The sequence below is a fragment of the Polyodon spathula genome, chromosome 12 (genome assembly GCF_017654505.1).
Source record: "Polyodon spathula isolate WHYD16114869_AA chromosome 12, ASM1765450v1, whole genome shotgun sequence".
NCBI lineage: Eukaryota > Metazoa > Chordata > Actinopteri > Acipenseriformes > Polyodontidae > Polyodon > Polyodon spathula.
The window spans coordinates 3456866-3481283 of NC_054545.1; the positions used below are offsets into that span (position 1 = coordinate 3456866).

At 38.2% G+C, this 24418-nt stretch overlaps 1 protein-coding gene across 3 annotated transcripts in view; it reads left to right on the forward strand.

The window, feature by feature from the left end:
* LOC121324710 (transcription factor IIIB 90 kDa subunit-like) overlaps nucleotides 1-24418 on the forward strand; it is a 77744-nt gene that overhangs the window by 34816 nt on the left and 18510 nt on the right. For 2 of the 3 annotated variants that reach the window (XR_005951261.1, XM_041266836.1), the window contains exons 8-13: nucleotides 639-732; nucleotides 4905-5031; nucleotides 5389-5426; nucleotides 5554-5648; nucleotides 6566-6850; nucleotides 24346-24407. Coding sequence is in view for 2 of the 3 variants with exons in the window: in XM_041266836.1 (XP_041122770.1) it covers nucleotides 639-732; nucleotides 4905-5031; nucleotides 5389-5426; nucleotides 5554-5648; nucleotides 6566-6850; nucleotides 24346-24407 (701 nt within the window). In the remaining variant the exon portion in view is untranslated. The remainder of the gene's footprint in view (nucleotides 1-638; nucleotides 733-4904; nucleotides 5032-5388; nucleotides 5427-5553; nucleotides 5649-6565; nucleotides 6851-24345; nucleotides 24408-24418) is intronic. The other variant, XM_041266838.1, reaches the window with a different exon arrangement.

Sequence of the window (24418 nt, forward strand, 5' to 3'; positions counted from 1 at the left end):
ACTGTTCTTTTATTTTGCATGTAATGCTGAAATCTCTTGTCGAATCTGAATGCCCAGTGTAAGTGGGATATAATGTGTGTGTGCGTATATATATATATATATATATATATATATATATATATATATATATATATTAGACAGACACACACACACTTACAGTGGCTTGGGTCTTGGCCTTTTGACATAGTCTTTTAGCCTTCGGCCAGGACACCCCTGTTGTAGACTACAAAATTATAAGACACTGTGAATACCCAGTGCATATATAGGCAGGGCTCTCGCTCGGTTACAATATCTATTGTTATTGCTGCTTAGTTCCTTATTTGTTATCCTCTATGTTAATTGTGAGGATATGAACTAGGGAAGCGTATCAATGTTGCACAGGCTTGAGTGCACAATGGGTCCCTTCTGGTCTTTAGTGCAATGCTAATGTGCTTCCCCACCACACTTCCCCAAAGACAACCTTATGAGGATATCCAGATCCTGTGGGCAATCATGTCGTCAAAGAATTTAAAAACATTTTGATTTCCAGGCTGTTCATATCAAAGCAATGCATATTAAGATTGACTTTTTTTCCCTCATTGTTTTAACCGATGCTTTTTAAAATGTTGTGTTTTTTTATTTTATTTTGTTTGCCACAGCCCTCCTTGTAGCCGCTAGGATGCATGAATTTCGTCGCACTGTGAAAGAAATTATTCGAGTAGTCAAGGTTTGCGAATCTACTCTAAGGAAAAGGTGGGTGGGGTTTATTCCTCTCTGTATTCCTGTAAGGTCTTTAACATTAGTGCTAAAACAAAAAAAACCACAAAAACATTTTCCATAAAAATACTAACCTCCCAACCCTTCCTGATTATAACCAGGTTTTGTTTTTCATTTTTTTCTCTGATATGAGTTTAAATGACTCAGTCTTTGTTTCAGTTATTATGTAATAGCAGTTCCAGCTGATAAGCAAAGAACAGTATTTCAAAACCTTAAGTCCACTGCAGACAGATCTACATCCCTTTAAGATTAAATGCTACAGGGCTACACATATAGATATTTCTACAATGTTTAATATAATGCACATGGTGCTGCTGTGCCATTGGCTACATACTCATTGACTAGATAGGATATAGAATGCTATTGGAATAACAAATGACTGTCAGCCTGCCCCTTGTACATTTTGGGCACAACTCAAGCAGATCACAATACTGCGACATACTAGTTTTTCAGCCTCTTCACCGGTTCATTAACTATAGCCAGCAGCGTTATAAATGCAAATTGTTTCAGAGGGTTTCTGGGCTAATTATTTATGCTCTATATTAATTCCTATTGACTTGTGCAACACTGTGGATAAACTATTACTGTAATGATGATGTTCTGGCTTTCACTGGGCTTCTGTAAGGAACTCCTTCAGTAAGAGCCTAGAGGCAACTCTGGCAGGCAGCAGTAGTTCTTTCTCAGGCCAAGCACAGCCTGAAGTTTCCCAGCTAGAGAGAATAACTGATTTCAGTTTACCAGAGGTGGATAAGCAGCTGTTAGCAACCCCAATATGGCGAGTTGAAACTGTTTCAACCCATATGTCATAACATCAGGCAGTAGTTGCTGAAACAATCGCTGCCTTATTCAGAATGCAACCGCCTTCTTTTTATACCCCCCCTGGAGATGGGGACATGGTGGGAGTGTACGCCTCTCTTTAAAGATACAATTGTGCTGAAACTTTTTTATTTTATTTGTTGGCAGTATTTCAGTCTTAATTTTTTGGTGATAAAACTCATTCTTTGCTTCATGTTAAGCAGAGTGTCATATTCTGTGCAGTCTCTCTGTGCATGTGCAGTTTTACCTGTACTGTACACACAGTGGATGTTGGTAATGGTGGATTTAATGATACTGGTTGCTCTAATTAACTATACCTTTAAGAGTAGCTTGTATGTTTTTGTAAGTCCTATACATCTGATCAGATTCTTAGATAAAATACAAGCTATATGTGGGTTTTTTGTTAAAGATAGTTTTTCTGACACAATCTTGGTTGCAAGTGAACACTTGGAGATCATTCTGCAATCGATTTTGTTTGCTACTGACAGTGTCCTCATTTTTAAGCTGTGTATACTTATTACTAACTTTACAACTAAGTGCATATGTAGAGAGATCAGATTCCGACGACTTCTTATTTTCAGTGTTGAAGTTACAGGATTTGTCTGTGTAATGATACCCTTTACTTTTACATGTGACTTGACGTTGCAGCTATACTGTGGTCATGAAGCTTGGGTGCCTGGGTGATAAAGTGCTAACACGGAGAGACTGGCTTCATGTTAGGAACACAGCTTTGTTCTATGGTTCTTTAGGCCATATTTGATTGCAGTCATCTGGCAAGAAAAAATACAAATTTTTTTTTTAGCAGTATTTTTACAAACTGTCCAAGACAATCTTTCACAGAGCCATTCCTACATTTGACAGGGACGGTTGTTTTATAACTCCATGCTGCAGTAAAACGTGATCAGTGGCTTTTCTTAACAGAAGTCGATAATGCGTCTGTAATGTTTATTTCCTCGTAAATCTAATTACTGCACGATATTGTATACTTGTACAATGAGCATATTGAAGAATTAGAAATATATTTGTATTACCGGAATGCAATTTATTTGAGACCTACAAAATCATACATTATAAGACTACATCAAATTAAGCTTAATGTGCCTGCTTCATCATTTCAGTGATTTCAGTATACATTTAGGCACGTGTAGACTGTCCTGAACATATCTTTTAAAAGCACCTCTGCTTTCGCTATTAAAAATGGGATTGGATTGGATTGACTGATGTGCCACTCGTCTGCTAAGAGGCTAGTCCCTTCAAGGCAGACTTGAGGCATGGCTGCAGGCCAGATTGATAAAGTCACATTGCCATGTCAGTGCTTTCCCTGCTCCTTGGATTGAAGAGGGGTTGCCAATCCAGCACCATTCATGTGCACCAAAAATCCATCCCAGTGCATCTTTTAATTAGTTGTGTACTAGCTGTGTAGAATATTTTATTTATTTCAAGCATAAATCCTTTGAGAAAACACCAGTATGTTTATTTACGAAAGAGACATTTTTTAGAATTTTCTTCAGAAAAAAAAAAAAAAAGCCTTTGTGAAAGGCTGCAAGCCGAGGTAAAATGAGCCGCAAATGCAGTTTTGTTTTTATACCTGTTTGACTGAAGAGCTGTTATTTCTGCTTTTATGCTCTTGAATTGAAAGGTTGATGGAACACATTTCAGATAAAGTGACAGCATTGATTATTCACACTGGCAGAAACCGAATGAAACAGCTGAATCGCTCACTGTGAGAGAAAAAAAAAAAACAGTTTTTGACTGGATCATTACTGAATCAGAAGTAGTTAAATTAGAGTTTGTAATATGGGTCCCAAGTGAACCCTTTTGCGTGGGGTTTTAAACCCCTTTGTGATAAACACGCATACTGTGTATTATATGACCTTGTTGCCCATTGCCAGTTTCTGAAGTTTAGATTTTTAACAATACACACGAAATAACTAGATGCCTTTGATCCAGGTTTATTAAAAGGCTGTAAATGAATGATGAAAAGCATGTGGTTACATACAGTTCCAAGTTTCTGTTGGCATCTGAATATTTTTTACAATTATTACATTGTAACATGCCAGCAAGTTCAGTAGAAGGAGTTTCATAAGGCAACAAGTTTATAAAATTCATGTTCAGCAGACCATGCGATATTACCAAAAAGTTTGCTCATAGCCTTGGTCTCCCCCCCCCCCCCATATTCTCACTCTCAACAGTAGCAAAATGAACTTGTTTTGTGAAGTTGGGGGGGGGGGGGGCACAGGCCTCACCTCTACTGTGACTGCCAAATAGGACATTTCAACTTCTGGTGTTTTTACACAGAACACGTACATAGCTGGTTATAAAAGTACTGTAATAACTCCTTTATACAACTGTGTAAGAATTAAGACTTTTATATCAGGACATAATTTGTAATAAAATAAAATGTTTCTTTGCAAGTATGACAGCATGTACCATGTACAATGACGATGTCTCCAGGATGTCGATGTTTTTTAACAAGATCACTACATGTTTTAATAAATCAGCTTCATTACCCTGAAGGAGGTCAGGCTAACAAGACATGTCTGTGTGAGTGCAGTTACCTTTACTTTGGAGTTAATTAGTCAGTTATGTATATATTTACTTCTGTAAGTTAATAAATGGCGTGGTCTCATTATCAACTTGCACGTATATAAGACAAGTGTTTCAGAAGTAAACGTTATATAAAAGATTGAAGATAATGCATGCAGGTTTACAGGAGCACACGTATGGCTGCTAAAAGGATTGTATTGAGGGCTCCAAAGTGGCGCATCCGGCAAAGGCCACGTGGAGCGCAGGCCGTGCCCTATAGCCTGGAGGTCACCGGTTTGAGTCCAAGCTATTCCACTACCGACCGTGGACAAGAGCTCCCAAGGGGCGGTCGCCCGGGTGGGGAGAACCTATGTCGGCCTGGGTGTCCTCGGCTCACCGCCAGCGACCCCTGTGGACTGGCTGGGCATCTGTGGGCTTGCCTGTAAGCTGCCCAGAGCTGCGTTGTCCTTTGACCTGTAGCTCTGAGGTGGCTGCATGATGGGCCTGCAAAGTGAAAAAAAGCGGTCAGCTGATGGCGAATGTTTCGGAAGACAGCGTGTGTTTGTCTTCGACTCCCGAGTCAGTGCGGGGGTGGCGGTAGTGGTGAGCTGAGCCTAAAATAATCGGCTATTTCAAATTGGGAGAAAAACGGGGTAAAAAAATAAATTGGCGATTTACTAAATTAAAAAGAAAAAAAAAGATTGTGTTGAAGATTTGAGGGTCTGTTCTATTCATTTGGTTCAAATGGCTTAATGTTAATTCTTTACAGTAGGTAATCTAACTTTTGTGATATACAATTATTGCAGACTAACAGAATTTGAAGATACTCCAACAAGCAGCCTAACAATTGATGAGTTCATGAAAGTAGACTTGACAGAGGAATGTGATCCTCCGTCATTCACAGCAGGACAGAACAAAGAGAAATTCAAACAGGTAAATGTAATTCCTGTTCAGAAATCCAGGTGCCAGTAGCAGGGATAGCAGGCAGTGGGGATTCCTTGCATTGCCCTGCGAGTTGCCTCACACAGTAATAGTGAGTGAAACAGAACTTCAGTCTCAAGCCAATCTGCTGACTCTCTTTTTGATGCTGGTGGTTTTAGACGACTGTGCACTGAGGGCTAAGTTGAGACAACCTAAATAAAATGCTATTGCAATAACCAGTTGTATTACAGTACATGCAGTAGTCTGACTAGGTATGGTTGTGTTCAGTGTTTTTCTGTTCTCATTGATGGTACTGCTAATCTTTGACAGATTTAACTTTTTTTTTTTTTTTTTTTTTTTTTTATTAAGCTCGAGCAAGAGTTAGCCAAGAAGCTTGATGAAGTTGCAGTATGTTATTATTATTATTATTATTATTATTATTATTATTTGCTTTGTGGCGAATCTCCAGGTACATTGTAATGGGGGAATGTCATTGTTATAGTGTTTTATTTATGTTATTGTAATTTGTTTTGTAGGTGAAATAACATGCTACCAGGATGAAATAGAGACTGAACTGGAGAACAGTCGACCAAAGCTGAAAGGACCATATGCATCTTACGCAGTGGAAGGTACGGAGGATTCTGCAGTTGTTTTAGCTCTTAGTTGAGCAGCTGCGTGTTATTTAAGTGATCCCTCAGGAAGCCATATAATCAGCTGATTATGAGATGTGATTAGCGCTGCTGTAATTACTAAAGTTGCTGTATGGAACTAGAAATGGTTTCGTTGCTGTTAATTCACATTTTTTAAACTGTCTTTGTTGAACATCCTGTTAACTTTTTTCTTTCTAATTTTCTTTAATGTAATATTTTGTAATGTGATACTTTGTATTGTAATATTCTGTAACAACTGTAAGTCGCCCTAGATAAAGATGATGATAATAATAATAATAATAATAATAATAATAATAATAATAATAATAACTGCTGTTAGTCTAATACATTATACCCTGTATAAAAAAACAAATACAATAAATGACATGCTTTCAATATGTGACAGTGGTGACGACGATGATGATGATATGTATTTAATCTCTAAACCTAAACTAGCTGCACTGTTGTAAGACTTGTGTGGGCTTGTAACTGTTGATAAGCACACGTTGGGGTAAGAGTACAGTGAAGAGTAATAGGCCAGCCTACTAGGATACAAGGCTGTTTATCAAGCGATTACAGTGTAATGCACATAACAAACTGACAGTCAGGAGAATGAATTGCTTTAATAATAATAATAATAATAACAATAATAATAATAAAACCAGGAATAGGTCCAGCTACTATGCAATGGGAGTCTTATTTCCATCCCTGAATATGAAGGTATAAATGCTTTTATGATTGGGTGTGCTAAGTAAACAAATAATAATTGTGTGTGTGTGTCTAAGATCACTTAGTTCTTGTTCAACTAATGGTACTTCTAGAGTTCATTTTAACGTGTGCCTTATGGGGAATCCTTGTTTTCTGCAAACCTAATGATAGCATTTGCTCTGTTTCAGACTCTGTGATGGACGACAGTATCTCAGTTGCTTCTGGTGCTCCCGGGGAAGAGGAATTGGATGATTTGGAATTGGAGGCAGCAGCGAATCACCTCAACAATAATTTTTATTGCGAAATTCTTGACGAAAAGGAGGATGATGAGGAGGAAAGGACAGCAATAGAAAAAGACATGTCCCCTGTTAAACGTCTTCCCCTTGCCTCGTTACTGGGGCCGCTCCCTACAGCTGCCAGCCTTGGCCTTACAGACTCCATTAAGGAATGCATAACAGCCAAAAAGGATGACAGTGAGTGTTTTTCAAATGTGCTTCTGTAGCTCTTTCACAATGTACTGTATTTCCATACAGATATATACAGTTTATTCGATATATATTTTTAAATTGACATGGAGCAGGGCTCATAATTTCTCCCAGCTTGTTCAGCTAGCCTGGCAGCAAGGATTCATCCTATTCCTGGCAGGTGTTTGGGTTCAGCTGATCAGCATGGTGTGGGCGTAGGGCACATTGTACACAGCTGTCAGATACATCGGGAGGGAATTACTCTGCAAGGCCCAGTCATATCAGATGTAACAGGTAAAAACGTGGAAAGAAAATGCCTTGGTATTTCTTGAACGTGTAGGTGAAAACGAAAACAATCTTTTCTTTTACTGAAATGAAAACACTTTCAGCTGCTTCTGTCCTGTGTTAAACAAAACGGAGTAAAACTGGGACTGCTGTGATCGACAACTGGTTTCCGGGGGAGGGTAATAAATGGAAGCCCAAATTTTTTGGTTGAAATATTACATGTCCAAACTTGATTTTTCACCCATTATAAACCAGTTGCAGATTTATTTTTAAAGTTTAACCGCATGACCTCAGGCAGTGGTGTACGGCAGGAAATAATTTACAAGCCACAGATTTAAGATTGGGTTATTGGTCCAAACCATTTGGAAAATCGTGCCTTTTGGTTTTTACTCTTCTTTTTGGTACCGTATTTCAATGGTGACCTTTGTTGGGTTGACGTTATAAAATCGTCCATTGGAGAACGATATTGGAGCTGCACGAGGTAATTGCCCATTTTCCCCCCTACCTAACACAAAGCCAGTAGCTTAGAGCCAAAGCAAATGAAACCGCACTGCTACTGTACAACCTCTACACACATTTCCATGAGTGCCAGGTTTTTTTTTTCTGGTTTTCCTTCCTTGTAGTGAAGCTTTGAAGTCCCTGCAGAAAACATCTGCAGCTGCTGTTGTCTGGTTTTAAGGAGGATTTTTACTCACTGTTTACTACTGTGCTGTTACTTCCTTCACCCTGTAAAAGCATAGAAAAGTGGCCAGCAAAACTGTCATCTGCCTTGGGAAGCCTGTGTTTGAATCCAGCTTAAAGGTTTTCTTTTTGTTTTTTTGCGTCCCCGAGTCCCTTCACTACAGCAATAAAACAGTGATAGATGTTTTGGCACAATCTCATTTGGCAGCCTTTTGTCAAAAGGTTTTAGTGGGGATTAAGTTACAAAATGTTTCTTTCTCTCTCTCTCTCTCTCTCTCTCTCTCTCTCTCTCTCTCTCTCTCTCTCTCTCTCTCTCTCTCTCTCTCTCTTATTAACCCTTTGGGGGTACTGTGCTCAAGTTGTTTGATGGGTGCGGTAACATATTCTACTGTATGACCGCAGCTCTCTACTACTGGATGTTCTTGCAGCCAGAATAAAAATCTGTAACTCGTTTCAGATTGCTGCCTTAGCATTTCAGTGGCTCTGCTAATTGTAGAAGACTTTAGCAGTTGATGTTCAAAGCAGCATTTCCATCTTTGACCCCCCCACCAAATTGTACCCATTCATTAGCAATGCACTCTATCATCACTTGGATTCTGGTTTGTTTAATCCTGCTCTGACATTGCAGGTCCCCAGTGATGGGGCTTATTTTTACTCTACATTATCATTATCTGTGTGTGCAGCTCTCTCGTGGCAACGCCATCCCCTTTTTGCTAGTGCATGTATCCTATTATCATGCAGTGGGTAATGTATACTTTTTGTTCTCATAGTCTCCTATAAGTGCACACAATGCAGTGCAAATGTAACACAAAGCTTAAATTGAAGGCAGAAGAGGTGCCACGTTATTTAGGTCTTGGCTTTCTGCCCCTGAAATATTCTTTTAGGAAGGACAAGACGTACTTGTTGTTGCATCCAGAAGATAGACACAAGATCCAGGTTCACTAGGGCAAAGTTGTTACAGACTAAATCATTGGGTGTGGTTTTTAAAGCTGAATGTATATTCTCCCAGAATGGTGTCTGCTTATCCAAGCTGCTAACTGTTGTGTGTGTATAATATAGGGACTTTACATGCATGTCCCAGTTGATCTGCAATGCATTTTATTTTTGTGTATAAGAACATAGTTAGCTTGCACACAATCAGTATGAAATCAGGGTTTAATTTGTGCAGGATCTCGGAACGGTACCTTTTTTATTTATTTATTTATTCATTTTTTAGTTTAGTCGTCGCCAGTGGTTTTTACTCTGGTTTTCTCCCCAATTTGGAATGCCCAATTATTGTTTTTATCGCGGTTCACCGCTGCAACCCCTCGGTGACTGAAACACGTGCCCTCTGAAACGTGTTCCTGCCAGTCCGTCGTTTCTCGCATTGTGCATCCACAGTGAAGCTACCAAACCTATAGTGCCGGAGGACAACACAGATCTGAATGGCTCCACTGCAGACCCTCGGGCGCCCTGTCAGCCTCAGTGGTTGCTGGTGTGTGGTGAACCGTGGATTCCCCTGCCGACCTAAGCCCTCCCTACCTGGGCGGCGCTCGGCCAATTGTGCGGTCACGGTCGGCAATGACATAGCCTGGATTCCAACCTGCGATCTCCAGGCTATAGAGCGCATCCTGCACTCCACGAGGAGCGCCTTTACTGGATGCGCCACACGGGAGCCTCAGACCGGTACCTTTTAATCTGATGGTGAGAATTATACAGTTTGCAAATAATGAAATGTTGGCCCGCCACTGATATTGTTCCCACCTAAAGATTATGTTAAAACGTGGCGAGGCAAAGTTGGCATACAGCTACCGTCAGCAACAATAAGGAACGAAACCCCGATCCAGAAGCAGTTGATCATTCATGGAAGCTACTGTATGTCAAGGTCAGTGCATTAGGTCTTGCTCAATTAAAAGATCGGGTATCTTTTTGTTAACAAATTAAGCCCTGGCTGAGATGTTTGAGGTTATGACAGCATCAGCATGTGGCATCACTCTTTATTGATCTTCATGTTTTACAGTTGATCAGCCAATGAGATTGTATTGCTCATTGAAAGGCAATGTAATTTAAGAGTTTAATTTCAGTTTCGGCAGAGATATCCAGCAGGGCAGCAATGACATACCGTATCAACAATGCCCGTCTTTTACAAAGCCTACTTACTTTATGTCTAAGCTAGTGTGCAAACTGCCTGACAAGCATGATTTGGTTCACACTAGAATTTCACATCACTCTGCTACAGTATGTTGTTGAAGGGCAGTACTAGTAAATCACTGTTTTAATAGGGACTTATTTCATGGGAATTCTGTAACAAAAAACCCCCCAAAAAATCATACTTTTATGCTGCTTGTTTGACCTCAAAATGAGAGATTAAGCCAACACAGCACTGTTAATGAGGTGTGAAGATTTCTTTTTCAGAGAAGTGTCTGTTTGGCCATTACCGGCTTCGCCCGGCGTTACATTTTGAAGCTGGAGTCTGTATTAATAACAGATCTCATTAGTTTTTTTTTTTTTTTTTTTTTTTTTTTTTTTTTTTTTTACTGTATAAGAGAAGTAAGAATTGGAGATAACATGGGATTAACCTGCATGACTGGTAAACCAACATCACTAGGCCTTTTGGGCTGACTGTGATATACATTAGTTTACATTTTTTTTGCCTTTCAGAGCTACAGCTGCACTGCCAGCTGACACGTATAACCTACTGCTGCTGCAGGTAGTAGCAGAAACACGTTTGTTAAATTAATTCAGTGAAAGCATTGGAAGAGAGGAAAACCTTGTATGCCAGTTGTTAAAACTACCTTTTTAGGAAGAAACTGAGAAACTAACAAGATCTGGTTTCTAATGAAATATAGCCCACATTAGCGTAAACAGTGCTCGCATGTTGTTTGAAAGTCAACCAGGAATATTTTTAGTATAGCTTTGACAATTTCTCCTTTATTCAGGGATATGTCTTTTATGCACGATTGCATCACTTTGGCGTGGGTCTCTTGATGCACTATTATTGAGTTTGGGCTCTGCTTGTAGATTTTCATGCGCATGCTCAGTGCATTCTAGAATGAGACTTATTAAAATTAATTATTAAAAAAAGCATGTGGTGTCTAATTTGAATACATTTTCCTTTCTTTTTGATAAGGCTTCTTTTCATGCATGTGGGGTGTGTCATTTACATGCTAATTGGAACTCAAGGGGCATTCAGCAAAGTCTGTTAACCCAGGTGGAGACAGATCTTACTGTAGATTAGGGATCAGTAATTTGCCCATCTCTTTGTAGTTTAGTTCTCAATTTGAAGGTAATTTTTAATTTGAATGGTAAGGGAAAAAAATCATGAAAATTGAGACATTGTAAATGCTTCAAGGTTTTTCAGAATAGTTTTACTCCTCTTCAGGTATATTCTCACCAGAGAGAAACAATTAGTAACAAATGAGTGCATAAGGCATTGGATCCAATGAAGGGGAAGTAACTGCTTTTATTCTTAATACGTAACTGAAAGAAAAAAAAAATCCAGTCATTTCACAAATGATTTGCTGGGACAAAGTAAAAAGGAACCACATTTTACACCTTCATTACTGCGCTTTGTGTGGGCAGTTTATGGGAGAACAGCTAGCTAATGCACAGTGTTAGCACAAGGGAAGCCAACCAAGGGAAAATTATCATAAACAGCCAATACTGAGACCTGTGGTACCAGTAAATCTGACCCTAACACCTTACCCTGACAGCGATTGAATAATGGGAGCTCTCTGGGTCTCCAATATTATTGCAAACGAAGCTTTATTAACCCTGGTCACATAAACAGGACTCCCAAGGGGAAAGGCAGTAAAATCCGATGTAGTGTGTAAGCACCAGGGCTACCAAGCTATGCGTATGCTGCAGCACACAGATTCCAGGCTTATCAAGTGAAAATCACACTGAGATTTGGGCTGAAATAACTTTTACAATACCAGAATATTGCATGCTTTTTTAAAATTTTGGTTTCATTAGTGAAATTTCTTTTTATAATGATGTCTTTTGAGGATACGTATTTTATATTTATTAAATGACTGACTCATCCTTCATGAAAGGCTGCGAAATTGAATAGATTGTGTAGGAACATTCTGCCCCAAAAAAATGTTTTCAGGAAAATAATTTGCAGAATGTTTGTTTCTTCCTCCTCAAGCCAATTCGAGCCCTCACTGCTGTACATTGCAATACAATGCAAAAAAAAAAAAAAACACCTTCATTACTGCGCTTTGTGTGGGCAGTTTATGGGAGAACAGCTAGCTAATGCACAGTGTTAAATGTTCTGTTTCGGTAATGAGATGGCTTGAAAAACTAAATTCGTTAAGGTAAAAAAGTTTTTATAACGGCAGGGCAGTAAAAAAATCCAGATAAAAGGAACTCAAATTCACAGGGATTTCTTAATCTGGTAGGGGGGGTATAAAATGTCAGGGGCACCATCCGCCAGTCTTGATTGTATTGGAAAACCGAGTGTCTGGAGGTTAGTTTGTAGATTTTCAATTCAAGGCTTTGCATGAAAGTGCTGATGTTACAGCTGGATTGCCTCTTTTTTAGTGTTTTGCTGTCATTTTCACAGATATGTCAATAAATGTCAATAAAAGTGTATTGGCTAAGGTCTGCAGTCTGCCTTAGATTCGGGAGTTGAGAGGAATAACTTCAACTGCAAGACTTTGTCTAACAAGTCATTCCTTTGCGTAGCGTTATGTCGCGGTAAACCTAATAATAACTTTCAAAATCTTTTTTTATGGTGATAATAATGTTGTCTTTTCTGTGATCTGTGATTTTGTATTGTGCAGCCCTTCAGTTTCATTGAGTTCAAGAGAAAAGTATAGCTAGAGCATTAGGACAGAGTGAAGAGGATTGAGAGAAAGCCAAGGAGGGTCTTTGTCTCCAGCAACACACCCATGTACTGTAGCCTTCCTGCTCTGTGTTTATCAAGTAATAACTTCAGATGCCTGGTTTTAAATGAATGTTTTATAATATGAAGAGGTGCTGGGTGTTAAATGGAACATCTATATAGTTTTAGGCATTTTATGTAGCAGGAAATGACAAACTTTTTTTGTAAGTGGGTGACCTAAAAAAACATAATGCATCAGGACTGTCGCAAGTATACCAGCTATAAAAAGAAAACCAGCCCCAACCCTCCTGCTGTTACATACTTTTTTGGTGGATTTATCTTGGCAGCAAATGCTGCAGTTGACCTCCAAGCAAAAATAGTCTTCGTCTTGACATGCACAAACCTATGTGACCTTAGACAGCGATTTTAAGCTGTCTTGCTTTTAAAGATTATTATTATTTTTTTTTAAATGCCTTATTCTGAAAATGTTTCATGGCTTGAATTCTTGAAAAAGAACACTGTGATCATCGTAGTCCCCCAAACATGTATTTGTTATGACATTTTGCTGTCTGCGATGACACAATGGAATTCATATTGATTATGGGTCATCCCCGTGGAGTTAGTGTTTGGTGCCCGGCGAGGCTTCAGAACTCTTTAACGAGCTGACATACTTCCAGTGAGGTTTTATAGGTCACTTCATGCTGTTGAATGATAAAACTGTTTTCAGTGTTACTGCTGTGCACTAGGTGCGTAGTCCTACATGCATTTGCCCTGAATAGAAAAACAAAAAACAAAAAACAAACTGCAGGAACGGTCTGCCCCTGTCATATCTGGGGTCTATTTAAGGAATCTTAATTTCCAGAGAAACCTTTTTGAAAGTGACAGTGCTGCCTCCTTACTTTAAAAATAATGCTGCCACAGTGTTCCATGATGACTAATGAAGGTGTATAGTTAATATTTGAATAATGGCACTAGTCAAATTCTTTTTATTTTTTTTATTACCTGCAAGTCATTTATATTCGTGCTTTATATTTTTGCACATCATGAATGTGGCTTTGGCACCAGGCTTAACAAGCAAGTGGGATCAAGTGGACACAAGAATAACAGGAGGAAGAAAAGAGAAAGTGTTAAAACAGGGAAACAAAGACAAGAAGTGGACTGTTTACAAGAGCAGAGCAGGATGGTCAGAAGCCCTAAACAGGCTTGGGAACCCCCGAGAGATCAATTTAGAGGAGATCTTCTTGTGCTCTGCTTGTGTTCATAAACCCTTAAGATTTAGGCACACCCTTCTGTATCAAGCACCATCAAGGGTGCATGTACCATATGCACATCTGAGGCACTGTGAACCGCTTGCTGGCAATATGAAATGAACTGCCAGACCTCCCCTGCACTGCAGGAAAAATCCACTCTGAGGATGAGCAGCGTGGGAGACCTATGGGTTTGGCTGTGTTTGGAGCATGCGAATAACCCACAGGCTACTGTCTGGACAGTTTGACTCGCTGTCTTTACTGTGTAAAGTGTAATATGTAATATGGCATGAGTGTATATATGAATGAGAACTGCAAAACCTGTGAAAGGCTGGTTTATTGAATGACTTTGTAATTTAAACTTTTACAAGGGCTGGCATTATTGGACCATTACGGTATCGTGCTTTGCTTCCAGTCCTAATCTGACACCTTTATAAATTTGTCATGCTAACTGATCATTCTCAGAAAGGTGTTTTATTCAATTAAAGATTAACTGATTATTCACATGCCTTTAATTAATTAGAATGTCTGTTAAAAGATACAACTAACTAGGTACATTTAAATAATGTAGAAATAATAAAAGTTAATACTGAATATTAAAATAAATACTTTGAACTTCAATCGGTTTAAAATGAAGGCTGCATTTACTGTCTGTTTCTTCCCCTGGCATAATAGAGCTTTAATTGTTGTAAACGTTTTCATTTGGTACATTTCTTGGGGATAGGCTATTACTACAATTCCATAACATTATAGTTACATGATTTAATCGATTGCTCACAACCCCAAACTCAGAATGTTCATTAAGGTGCAGAATAGCAGTTACAGTATAGTTTGGGGGGAGTTGTTATGCCAGTTTGGTGGTACTGCTTAGTGTTAATGTAGCCCTTCTATTCCTTTTAAATTACTGCTTTAAACATCAAAAGAACTCTGTACCTGAAACCAAAGAGAAATTGTATTCAAAATCGGTCTTTGATGATGTGGATGCAGAGTCACACACACACACACACACACACACAGACACACACACACAGACACAACCAAGGGCACAGTCCGGATAAGCCTTTCTTAGGATATATTTAAAGCATAATTTTCAGTGTGACACTTTTGCTGGCTTCAGTTAAAAGAAAGTACATTAGAAAGTTTTACTCTTTCCATTATTAGATTGTAAATTTCAATGCTAAAGTTTTATTTTTTTTTATTTATTTGTTTTTTTACATTATAATCGTTTGTATTGTATGGGTTTACCGGCAGATATTTTGTCATACTCCTGTACAGAGGAACGCTGAGAAACAGCTTGTAAACTTTTTTAAAAAGTGTCAAGATTTTTAGCCAAATTACAAAAACAAACTGTTTGATATATAAAACAGTGGCTAAAAACACATGAATGTTTTTGTTTCCATATTTAGTTAAACAAGTGCAATGTTTTTTTTTTTTAAATTTTTTAAACCTCTTTGTGATGTAATTAGGCAGCTGCTTTGCTACTATGACATCATAATTGGACCACAGCCATCTGCCAGTGTTTTGTTTCCCTTTTAACTATAGTAGTATCTGTTAGTTTCATACTATTCTGATATAATTTCTATATAAGAAATAAATTGGCCATTAACTGCAAAGTTTACTGGTGGAGCAAAAGTGACCGCTGCTTGGTGAAATGGAAAGGCAGAGAAAAAACACTTGAAAAAAAAAAACTGTAGCGAATACTAGATTTGTTTTTATATTTAGTCACTGTGCTATTTAAAACACTATGTAAGATCACAGGTAAAAAAAAAAAAACAGCAAAAAAACATGCCAATCTAGTCGTCTTGCAAAAAGACGATGTTCGCTGTCCAAGCAGTGCTTGAAACAAACTGCACAGAATTTAGGAGTCCAGAGTGCAAGCCACGTTGTGGACCCCATTTGCTTTTTAGCACCCACAAGCAGAGTAATGTCACTTGTATTACTACAGTACTGTGTGTTCATAATGTTGGATTGGCTTCTCTTTCATTCTGGTCCCTGAAATCAAGACTTTATCTTTTAACCCTTGTCAGCAGTGTCATCCAGCAGCAGTTTCCAATCATGCACAAATACTGTACGTTCTTAAATGATACATTACAGTAGTCTTGCTATTGCCTTGACAAAGTTTAAGGCTTTGAACATGTACTACAGACAGATTTCACTTCTTTGAAGGAGCTCTGTGCTTTACAGGTTCCACACAAACTGGCATTTTCTCATTGCCAGCTCCTGCTTGACAGCCAGCCGCACAGTAGGCAGTGAAAGATCTAAAGTTATTTCTAGGTCAGTCTGCCCCTAGAGAAGAAAAATCTAACCCATGTCACTGAGGAAATCAATCCACTAGCCATAAAGAAACCCTAGATCTGGAAACTCTGCACATTACCAGTTTGGATCCCCAGGCAGATGGGCAGAAAGGAGATTTAGCCTCATGACCCTCGAAGCAGCAGGTCAGCAAGCTGGTGCTTCTTGTGCACTGTGTCACTGAACTGGGCGTGAGATAGGACTGGTTGTAAAAACACTCATTTCTGTTTATATCCGTTTCCAAATCTAGCTGTTTCCTACAGATCCACAGCCATTGTTCCATAACAGGAAGTAAAAGGGACTGCCATCTGCATATTTTATGTGGGGTGTGTGTGATGAGGGAGTCTGTTTTAGTTAAAAAGCTACTGCAAAAATGTTTATTGTTTAGTAATCGAGAGCAGTGAAAACTATGTTATTTTAAGACTGAATTGTGTTTTGTGGAGAGGAAACTCTACACATTATTTAAGCCTGCTAATGAGCCTGTTGTTGAAAAGAGGCATACGTGTTTCCTGTTGATTTAAAAATACATAAAGTTGTAAAATATAAATAAAGAAATAAGATATGAAGTTACAGATTGTTAGTCGCAGGAAATCAGCAAGACATGCTACCTAACTGCTACCTAAACTCTTGCACACCTAGAGTAGCAGAGTAATTTAAAAAAAAAAAAAAAAAAAAAGCTAGAGAAAAACAATTTGCCTCCCACTTTTTTTGTTTTTTTCCTTTCTTCATTTTTTGGCTAATAATTTGCTTCTCAGCAGCCCTGCATTGTTTGTGCCCTACAGCCAAGCCTGCTCGAGAGATGAAGCAGGGGATTCACCACATTCAAGTAGATTAGTAAGTAGGACTATTTTAGGAACAGGTGTCTTAGGCCTGAACCTGCTGTTTTATGGCACCACCCACTGGGTTCAGAACCCATTTTGTGACTATAGGCGATCAGGACACTCGTGGATGCACAGCATTGCCTAGACACTTCATGCTATCAGATGATTACTGAGTGCAAGTCATTAATGCCCAGGGAATGTCAGCTTTGCTCTGAAGATGTTGTTTATGGGTATACAGTGCCAGAAACACATTTATTTGTCGAAAACTGTATCTGCAAAATGCACTACCAATAAGAAGTATTCTGTTACCCGTTTTAAGTTAATAGCTGTTTATGGCTTGTTTATTTGCTCAGCGTCTCCATTTTTTTTTTAATGGTACTTTGTAATATTTAAGCTCTTGAAGTTTGCTTCTACACCCTTTGTTGTGTGCAGTGCAGTCTGGCTGTAGCAATTGTCAACAGCTGTGTTGCTATAGATGCAGAAAATATAATAAAAACTACTGATTACAGAGAGAAATGTTTAATAGTACAAATGTTAACAGTAGACATTTAAAATACATGTTAGAAATAGAAACATTTGCAACTGGATGGGTCAGTATGATTTAAAAAAAACAAACAAACAAAAACAAACTAATAATCCCCAAGCAAAGGAACATTTAAACATGTTTTGCCAATTGTGATTTATTCATGCAAGGGTTGATTTCAAATGTAGATCTCTTTAAATCATAAAAAAAAAAAAAAATCATACAATGATCTATTAGAAAAACATTATAATTATGCAGACCTAATGAATTACAAGCATGTTTTAACTAAAATTTTATTATTTATTTTTATTTTTTATTTCAGGCAAGGGTATTTTGGAAATCAAATTTAGTAGATATCTTTCTCTCATGTATCATTCATTTCCATGTACTTCATTTTATAATGGATGAGAACATATGATCCTAATCATATCAGGAAAGAGGTCCAGCCTCACAATAACAACATTTCTACAAAAGCCTTCACAGCAAGGCAACACCAGGGTGACATTTGGAGGCTTGTACCAAGTGACTGAAATAAAACAAAAATGTTTGCTTATCCCCGCAGCACACATGAAACGTGACTTTTTATTTATGTTTAAGACATCTTATCTGTCCCTCTCCACACAGAACACAGGGAGACGGGCTTGCACCAAAACCGGTTGTCCTTCTCCAGCAAAATGACCTGCAGTCTGGCATTTTGTGCTTATGAGAGCTTTATGGAAACAGAGATTCGGTTATTGCTGTACCGCTGTGACCCTGAGCAATAGCAAGCTGCACAGGCAGTTTTACCTCTACAAAAGAAGCCCTCTCTTCTGTTTCATTTTGATAAAAGTCATGAAGATTGCCTGCCATGTAGTTTACATCCTCAAGCTGTTATTTTATTTGCTGTATACGGTTATTGTAGAGATTTCGGAGGGCAGAGCTTGTCATGATGATGTGGAGCACTTGGACTCGTTAAGAGCGCTGTGAACCCCACCCTGGGCATTGCCAACCTGTTATTCTGTCATGATGTAAATTATATGGATTTTTACGGTTATAATATCTCTTTAGTATATTTTTAAAGAGGAGACAATTATCTATTCACGGATACTACCAAGATGTTTAGTGAGCAAGCAGCCCGGGTGAAATTATCCATCAACAAACTCCCCGTCCCTGGCTGTGCTGCTTTCCTAGTAAAAGGAGAACATTTCAGAGTACCAGGTCTTGCTCATTTAAAATATGCAACATATTTTAAAAGAGGAGATCATTGTCTGTTCAGGGATATCAAGATATTTAGTAGGTAAAGGGTCTGAGAGAGGAACATGGGCAAATATGTAAACAACGTAACAGACTGACCAGGAATACTGTGGTTATACAGAACAGATGAGGTACGTACTGAACTTGCACCAAAAACTGACATGAATGCCTTTCCGGCTTTGGCTTTGTTGCAGGAACTGTGTGCCTTTTTTTTGTTAGTTTTCTCTTGTTTATTAAAACCAAACCAGGAAATCCCATGACCCGCTGGCACCCAGTTCACATTTGTATTTCTTTTTTGTGTCCAAGTCTTGAATTTTCAGTTAGTGCAGGAATTCTGTAATACTAAAAATCAGAATGCAATTAAAATACAAGTATTTGTTTTTAATAAATGTAACACTGTGTTGCATGCTCCGAATGGACCTGTTTTCAGTATAGTACGGTGGAAACCAACTAGCAAGTTTCAGGTTACACTTACTTTCACTAGCACTCATGGCGATAGAAACGTGACCCCCTGCTATTCAATAGGAGTCTTATTTCCATCCCTGACTCGTACTGTATCCTGACTAGTTGAAATGTCCTTCCATGTAGGTCTTTTAATGCAGTGCATGAAGCATCATTACTGGAAAACTGCCTGTGGAGCCATTTGAGGACCAATTTGAAGCTGCTCTGAATGACATTAGTTGCTTTAAATTGGGCTCTATTGTTTAAGGCAAGGACCTATAAAGGGCAATTACTGTTTGTGCAGCATCTTCAATACCAGGAATAACAAATATGTGCAAAAACAATTTAGATAATGTTTATAAATTAGACTTAAACTTGGTTAGCTAAACTGAAGCCTATTTTCTCCAGGGGTAATTTAAATGATCCAGACCATAACGTTTAAAAAAAAAAAAAAAAAAAAAAAAAAAAAAAAAAAATCACATATATTAATAGATTTAAAACACCCTACCTGCTGTATATTTAGCAAGGGCTATTGGATTTCGCAAGATTTGCTTAAGAGATATTTGGAAGAAGAATGTTTAGCTTTTAACGGTGCGGTAGAGAGACAGAAAAATCAATTAAGAAAGTTGAGTGACGAGTTGAGATTGACCTGAAGAAAACTGAACATCTGTCGAGGCATAGATAAGGTGACTCTGCTTTTCTAAGTAAGCAAAGCGCTAACCTGCTGCTGATAGCTGACTTGGAGATCAGAGGTTGTGAATAAAGTATTTTTATGCATCAGAAGCAGCATGTAAGAATTGCAGCATCTGAGGATTATAGTTGAAAACCACTGGAATGCACATAACTTCCCACCTACTTCACCATGAAACTATGCAATGCAAAGAGAGGAATTTCAAGAGATGCACTTCCCAATTTAATATCTGGATAGAAAATGGTAATAAATTAATGCAATCAAAGCCCCAGATCTGAATCATTTGACTCTGCTTCTTGCATAAAGCAAGTTCAGAGAGAACTGAAGTAAAAGTCAGTAAATCCCTTTTTATCTTTAAAACGCTTGAAGTGGTTCGGGGGTATTGAGTGATGAGACTTTAGTGACACTAAACACCATCAGAAGGCTACTGGGATATTTTGGTTAGGCCCCCTGGTTACAAGACTTGACTAGGAGGGGGAAAAGGTAGAGGCTCTTTGTTTGCTTTTAAAGCAAATGTTTTGGACAGAGATGTAAAGAGTGCGCTAAACCAAAGACGCCCCTTTGGTTTTGAAGTTTTAACTGATTCACCTGCACCCTGCAGTGTAAAAAAAAAAAAAAAAAAAAAGTTTCCTTCTTCATCTTTCTATGGCTTTGAAACACAACACCTGATGGGGACCACATCAAAAACAGATCAGGCTTTTCTATTCAGGAGCTTCTGAAATCTCACCAGCCATATGCCATCATGTAATTTTAGTTTTAATGGTATGTGTTTTTCTTCCGTTCTGCTAATTTGTTAAGCAGTAATTGTTGGAGGTGTTGTAGTACTGACAAGCACTTATTTAGAAGTGAAACTTGATGATAATTGTATTAAAGTGTGAAATACTGGAGCAGGTTTCTCTTGCTTTCTTGTTGACAAGGCTTTTCAGAACGTGGTCCATAATAACCTTGAATCATGAATGGGTTTTGTGACTAGGTTCAAGGTGAAGCTTATTATTATTATTATTATTATTAATAATAATAATATTATATATTGTGATTTAGAAGGTAAACCTATAGAAAGGGTGTTACTGATTTGTATTTATTTGCTGTACCATCTAAATATATAGTATTATATTTATTTTTTACTGCACTTTTAAAAACTTTTAAAAAAGTCAAGCGGACACCCTGAAAGCGATGTTTCATTGGAACCGGGGAGATTGTGTAATATGGGGATAACATCTGACACGTTTTTGATGGGGACATGCATCTTCTGCCAAGAGATCTCAGAGGTCACCAAATTGATTATTCAGGCTTTTGTTTCACAAGGCTTGCCAGTTCACATGCCCTGTGAGCATGTTTCAGTCCCCCTTTGTTACATAGGCACCACAGCAGACAATTATTAGCTCATAGGCCTTGTTTACAGGTTGTGTCGTAGGAAAAGCAAACCTCAGACATCTGAAGAGGGGTGTCCGTTAGAGGCAAGTGCTAAAGGAACTGGCCATTTCTGCCACAAAAAAATATTCTACGATTTAGATTTCATTGTTAATGCAGGAACAGCACCAGTGAATTATGATTGATGTTTACCCAAACCCATTAAGGCAGCTGTGCTGAGTGTCTCACGCATGTATCGGGTTTTTCTACCAATAAAGTCCGGGTTTATAATGTTCCATGAAGTTCTTCTATTTAGAGCCAGGTCCGCCCTTGACTAAATGCGCACCCTGCATTGATAATTCATTCCCTTAAAAGAATGCCGCCTGTCTATGACAGCGGCCCCTGCTTAACCTTCTGCACAGCGCCTGGGGCAGAACTCAAACTGCTGACCGGTAAAACTTTAATGAGACATAAGAGCCAGTAGGAAATAGATGTACTTGACCAAAGATGCTTGTTAATGTGGAAATACTGTATATTTATGATTGTTTTATTTTCCAGCAGTAGCCAGCATTATACCAGTACTGGCAAAAATCCTAGTGATCCGCTTGGCTGCACAGGTTGTGTGTAGTGAACCGGATCACATGGATGCAGAACAGTACAGTAGCTTGGATGCAGTAACAAAGCTGCATTTTCACTGGAGCGAACTGAACACGGTGGTAATAAATATAAATAAATGCTCCACGCTTTGTCGGGTTACAGCCTGCTGTATATAACGGTTACAGAGACCCGAACAGTGCCTTTTAAGTTCTGTGAAATGTGAACTAACATGAGAATATTGTACTTAAATTATCTGTATGTGTTCTGTCCAGCTGGAACAGATTTTGACTTTCCTGTAGCTGAGAAAGGCTTTAAACTTTCTTGTCGCACGTTTATCTTGGTTTGTTTCTGAATTACAATCTCATTTCTCAGGCCCTGTCTGACACGACACTTAAAGACCTATTGTGCAGGAAATTGTGTGTGTGTTTTTTTTTTAAATTTAATTAATTTTTTTATCACCGTCACTAAACTCGAAATGCATTATTTCTGGCTTCAACAAAGTGTGCCTGTACAAACCGCTTGTGGTTTAGCGTGATTTGAAGCTCTGGTTGTAGCCCATGTACTGTGACTTCTTCTGTGTTGCAGTGACATTGAACACTTACAGTAGTGTGTTCTTGCGTTGACCATTCTTCAACTCAGACTTATTTACATGCAGGTCCCAAGAGGTCTTTCCCATACCTGTCAAGTGCTGGTGCTTTACAAAGAGCAGACTTGCAGAACCATTTAAAAAAGGAACATTAACGCATGTGTATACTTGTAGGGAATATATGTTTTTGGTTTGTTAGATTCATAGAATTAAAATAAATAATAAATTAAAAAAAAACCTCTGGAAGCGTTTTAGCTAACACTTCTTTTTGACAGATACTTGTCAAAGATGTCATCCTTGGCAGAGATACAGAATATCGTTTCATAGAAGGTTACATTTGATAGATGTTTCTGAGCTTGAGAATGAGGAAGATTCAGAACCTTCATAGGTGGATGAAGAAGTCACACTGGGGTGTGATAATCTGCACCAGTTTAAACTAAATATCATCTGGAAGCTAAACAAAGAGCAGAGAAATATAAAGTGTCTTGCACTTCTAAGCCATGCTTCGTAATCCGTGCTGTTTTATATATATTGACCTGGGGAAAACCTTAGTGGTTGATCAGTTTGTTTGTTTATTTATTTATTTAGTTATTATAAGAAATATAAATCAGTTTTGATTAGATGTCTCAAGGCATATCCTCGAGATAAAACATTTATAGCTATGATGGCAGGACTACAATCAGACAATAGAACAGCCTTTTCAAACGGCTTTGATGTCAACAGTCCAATAACGAACATCTGTTTAGTGGCCGAACAGGAATAGCTGCATTACATCACTGCAATCTCTGTCCCCTAAAGCAATAACATGACCAGTTGTAGCTTTGATGAAGCTGTGCAGAATGAATTACCTGCGAAGCTCATTTGCCCCAGCATGTAGATGTTTCCTTTGACGTCGTTCCCTGGTTTGAACACAAGATATATCGAGTGTGGGAGGGCAAGTCCCGGATTAGAAAGAAGTTTCAAACTTTGAATTTAAAGAGCTGAACGCTTGGGGTTGAGCTCTGAATGTTAAATTAAGATTTCCAATCTAAATTTTGTGACCAATTCTTTGGGATATTGTTTTCCTGCGTGATTTGATTTATTAATTAATTCGCTGATTGGTTGGTAAATCATTTCACCCATAAAACCATGTCAGATGCGATGGGACTTTTACTAGAGTATTCCGTAGCACCACACTTTCACAAAGGGATACAAATAGTAAAATATTTCTCTTCTTGACCTACATGCAGGGAGATTCCTGGTAATCCGGTACCATAAAATGCTTTTATAATAAAAAAAATACAAAAATAATAAAAAAAACACCTTGTGGTTTATCCCAGCAGGGTATTGATTTGATCAACTTAATGAACACCATAGCCCAGTGCAGTTAAAAGCATAAACCCGAAATGAAGCAGGAAAACTAACCCCACCGTTCTCTGTAGCTTGTGGTTATTGGAGTTGCTCATGAATGATCAATTGAAATTGTATTACTGAATATCTTTAATCACCAAGCTATTTAGTGTCTGCTTTCCCATAAAGACTTTTCATTATTTTCCAGTTATACCCGTATTAATGTTTCATGAATAGACCCTTTAGATTTTGCTATGCACTGTATACCATAGCCACTTAAATCAAAAGTGATTAGCTATTGCCTCTGAAGTCTAAATCTTGAGGAAGTCATTTTAGAGCCTTTATTAAGCCTACAGGGCCTTTTAATTAAGTAAAGGTATATGCAAAAAGTGCCATTAAACCATGTCAAGCAGTTGCTTACATTGTAATGGCTCTAAATAGTTCTTGCTTTTATCCTTCAAATTATTTTCATACATTTTCTTTTTATTAGAATGTGTTATTTATTGGAATGCATTCTCTTTTGTATGGACATGTAATGTAAGCAAGGTTACTGCAAGCTTTACTATCTACTGCCTGACTTGCCAAACTATGTTCTTTTTTTTTTTTTTTTTTTTTCAAAAGAAGAAAGTTCTGAAAATGGGGAATTGGATCTGAGTGGAATTGACGACAGTGAAATTGAGAGGGTTAGTATTTA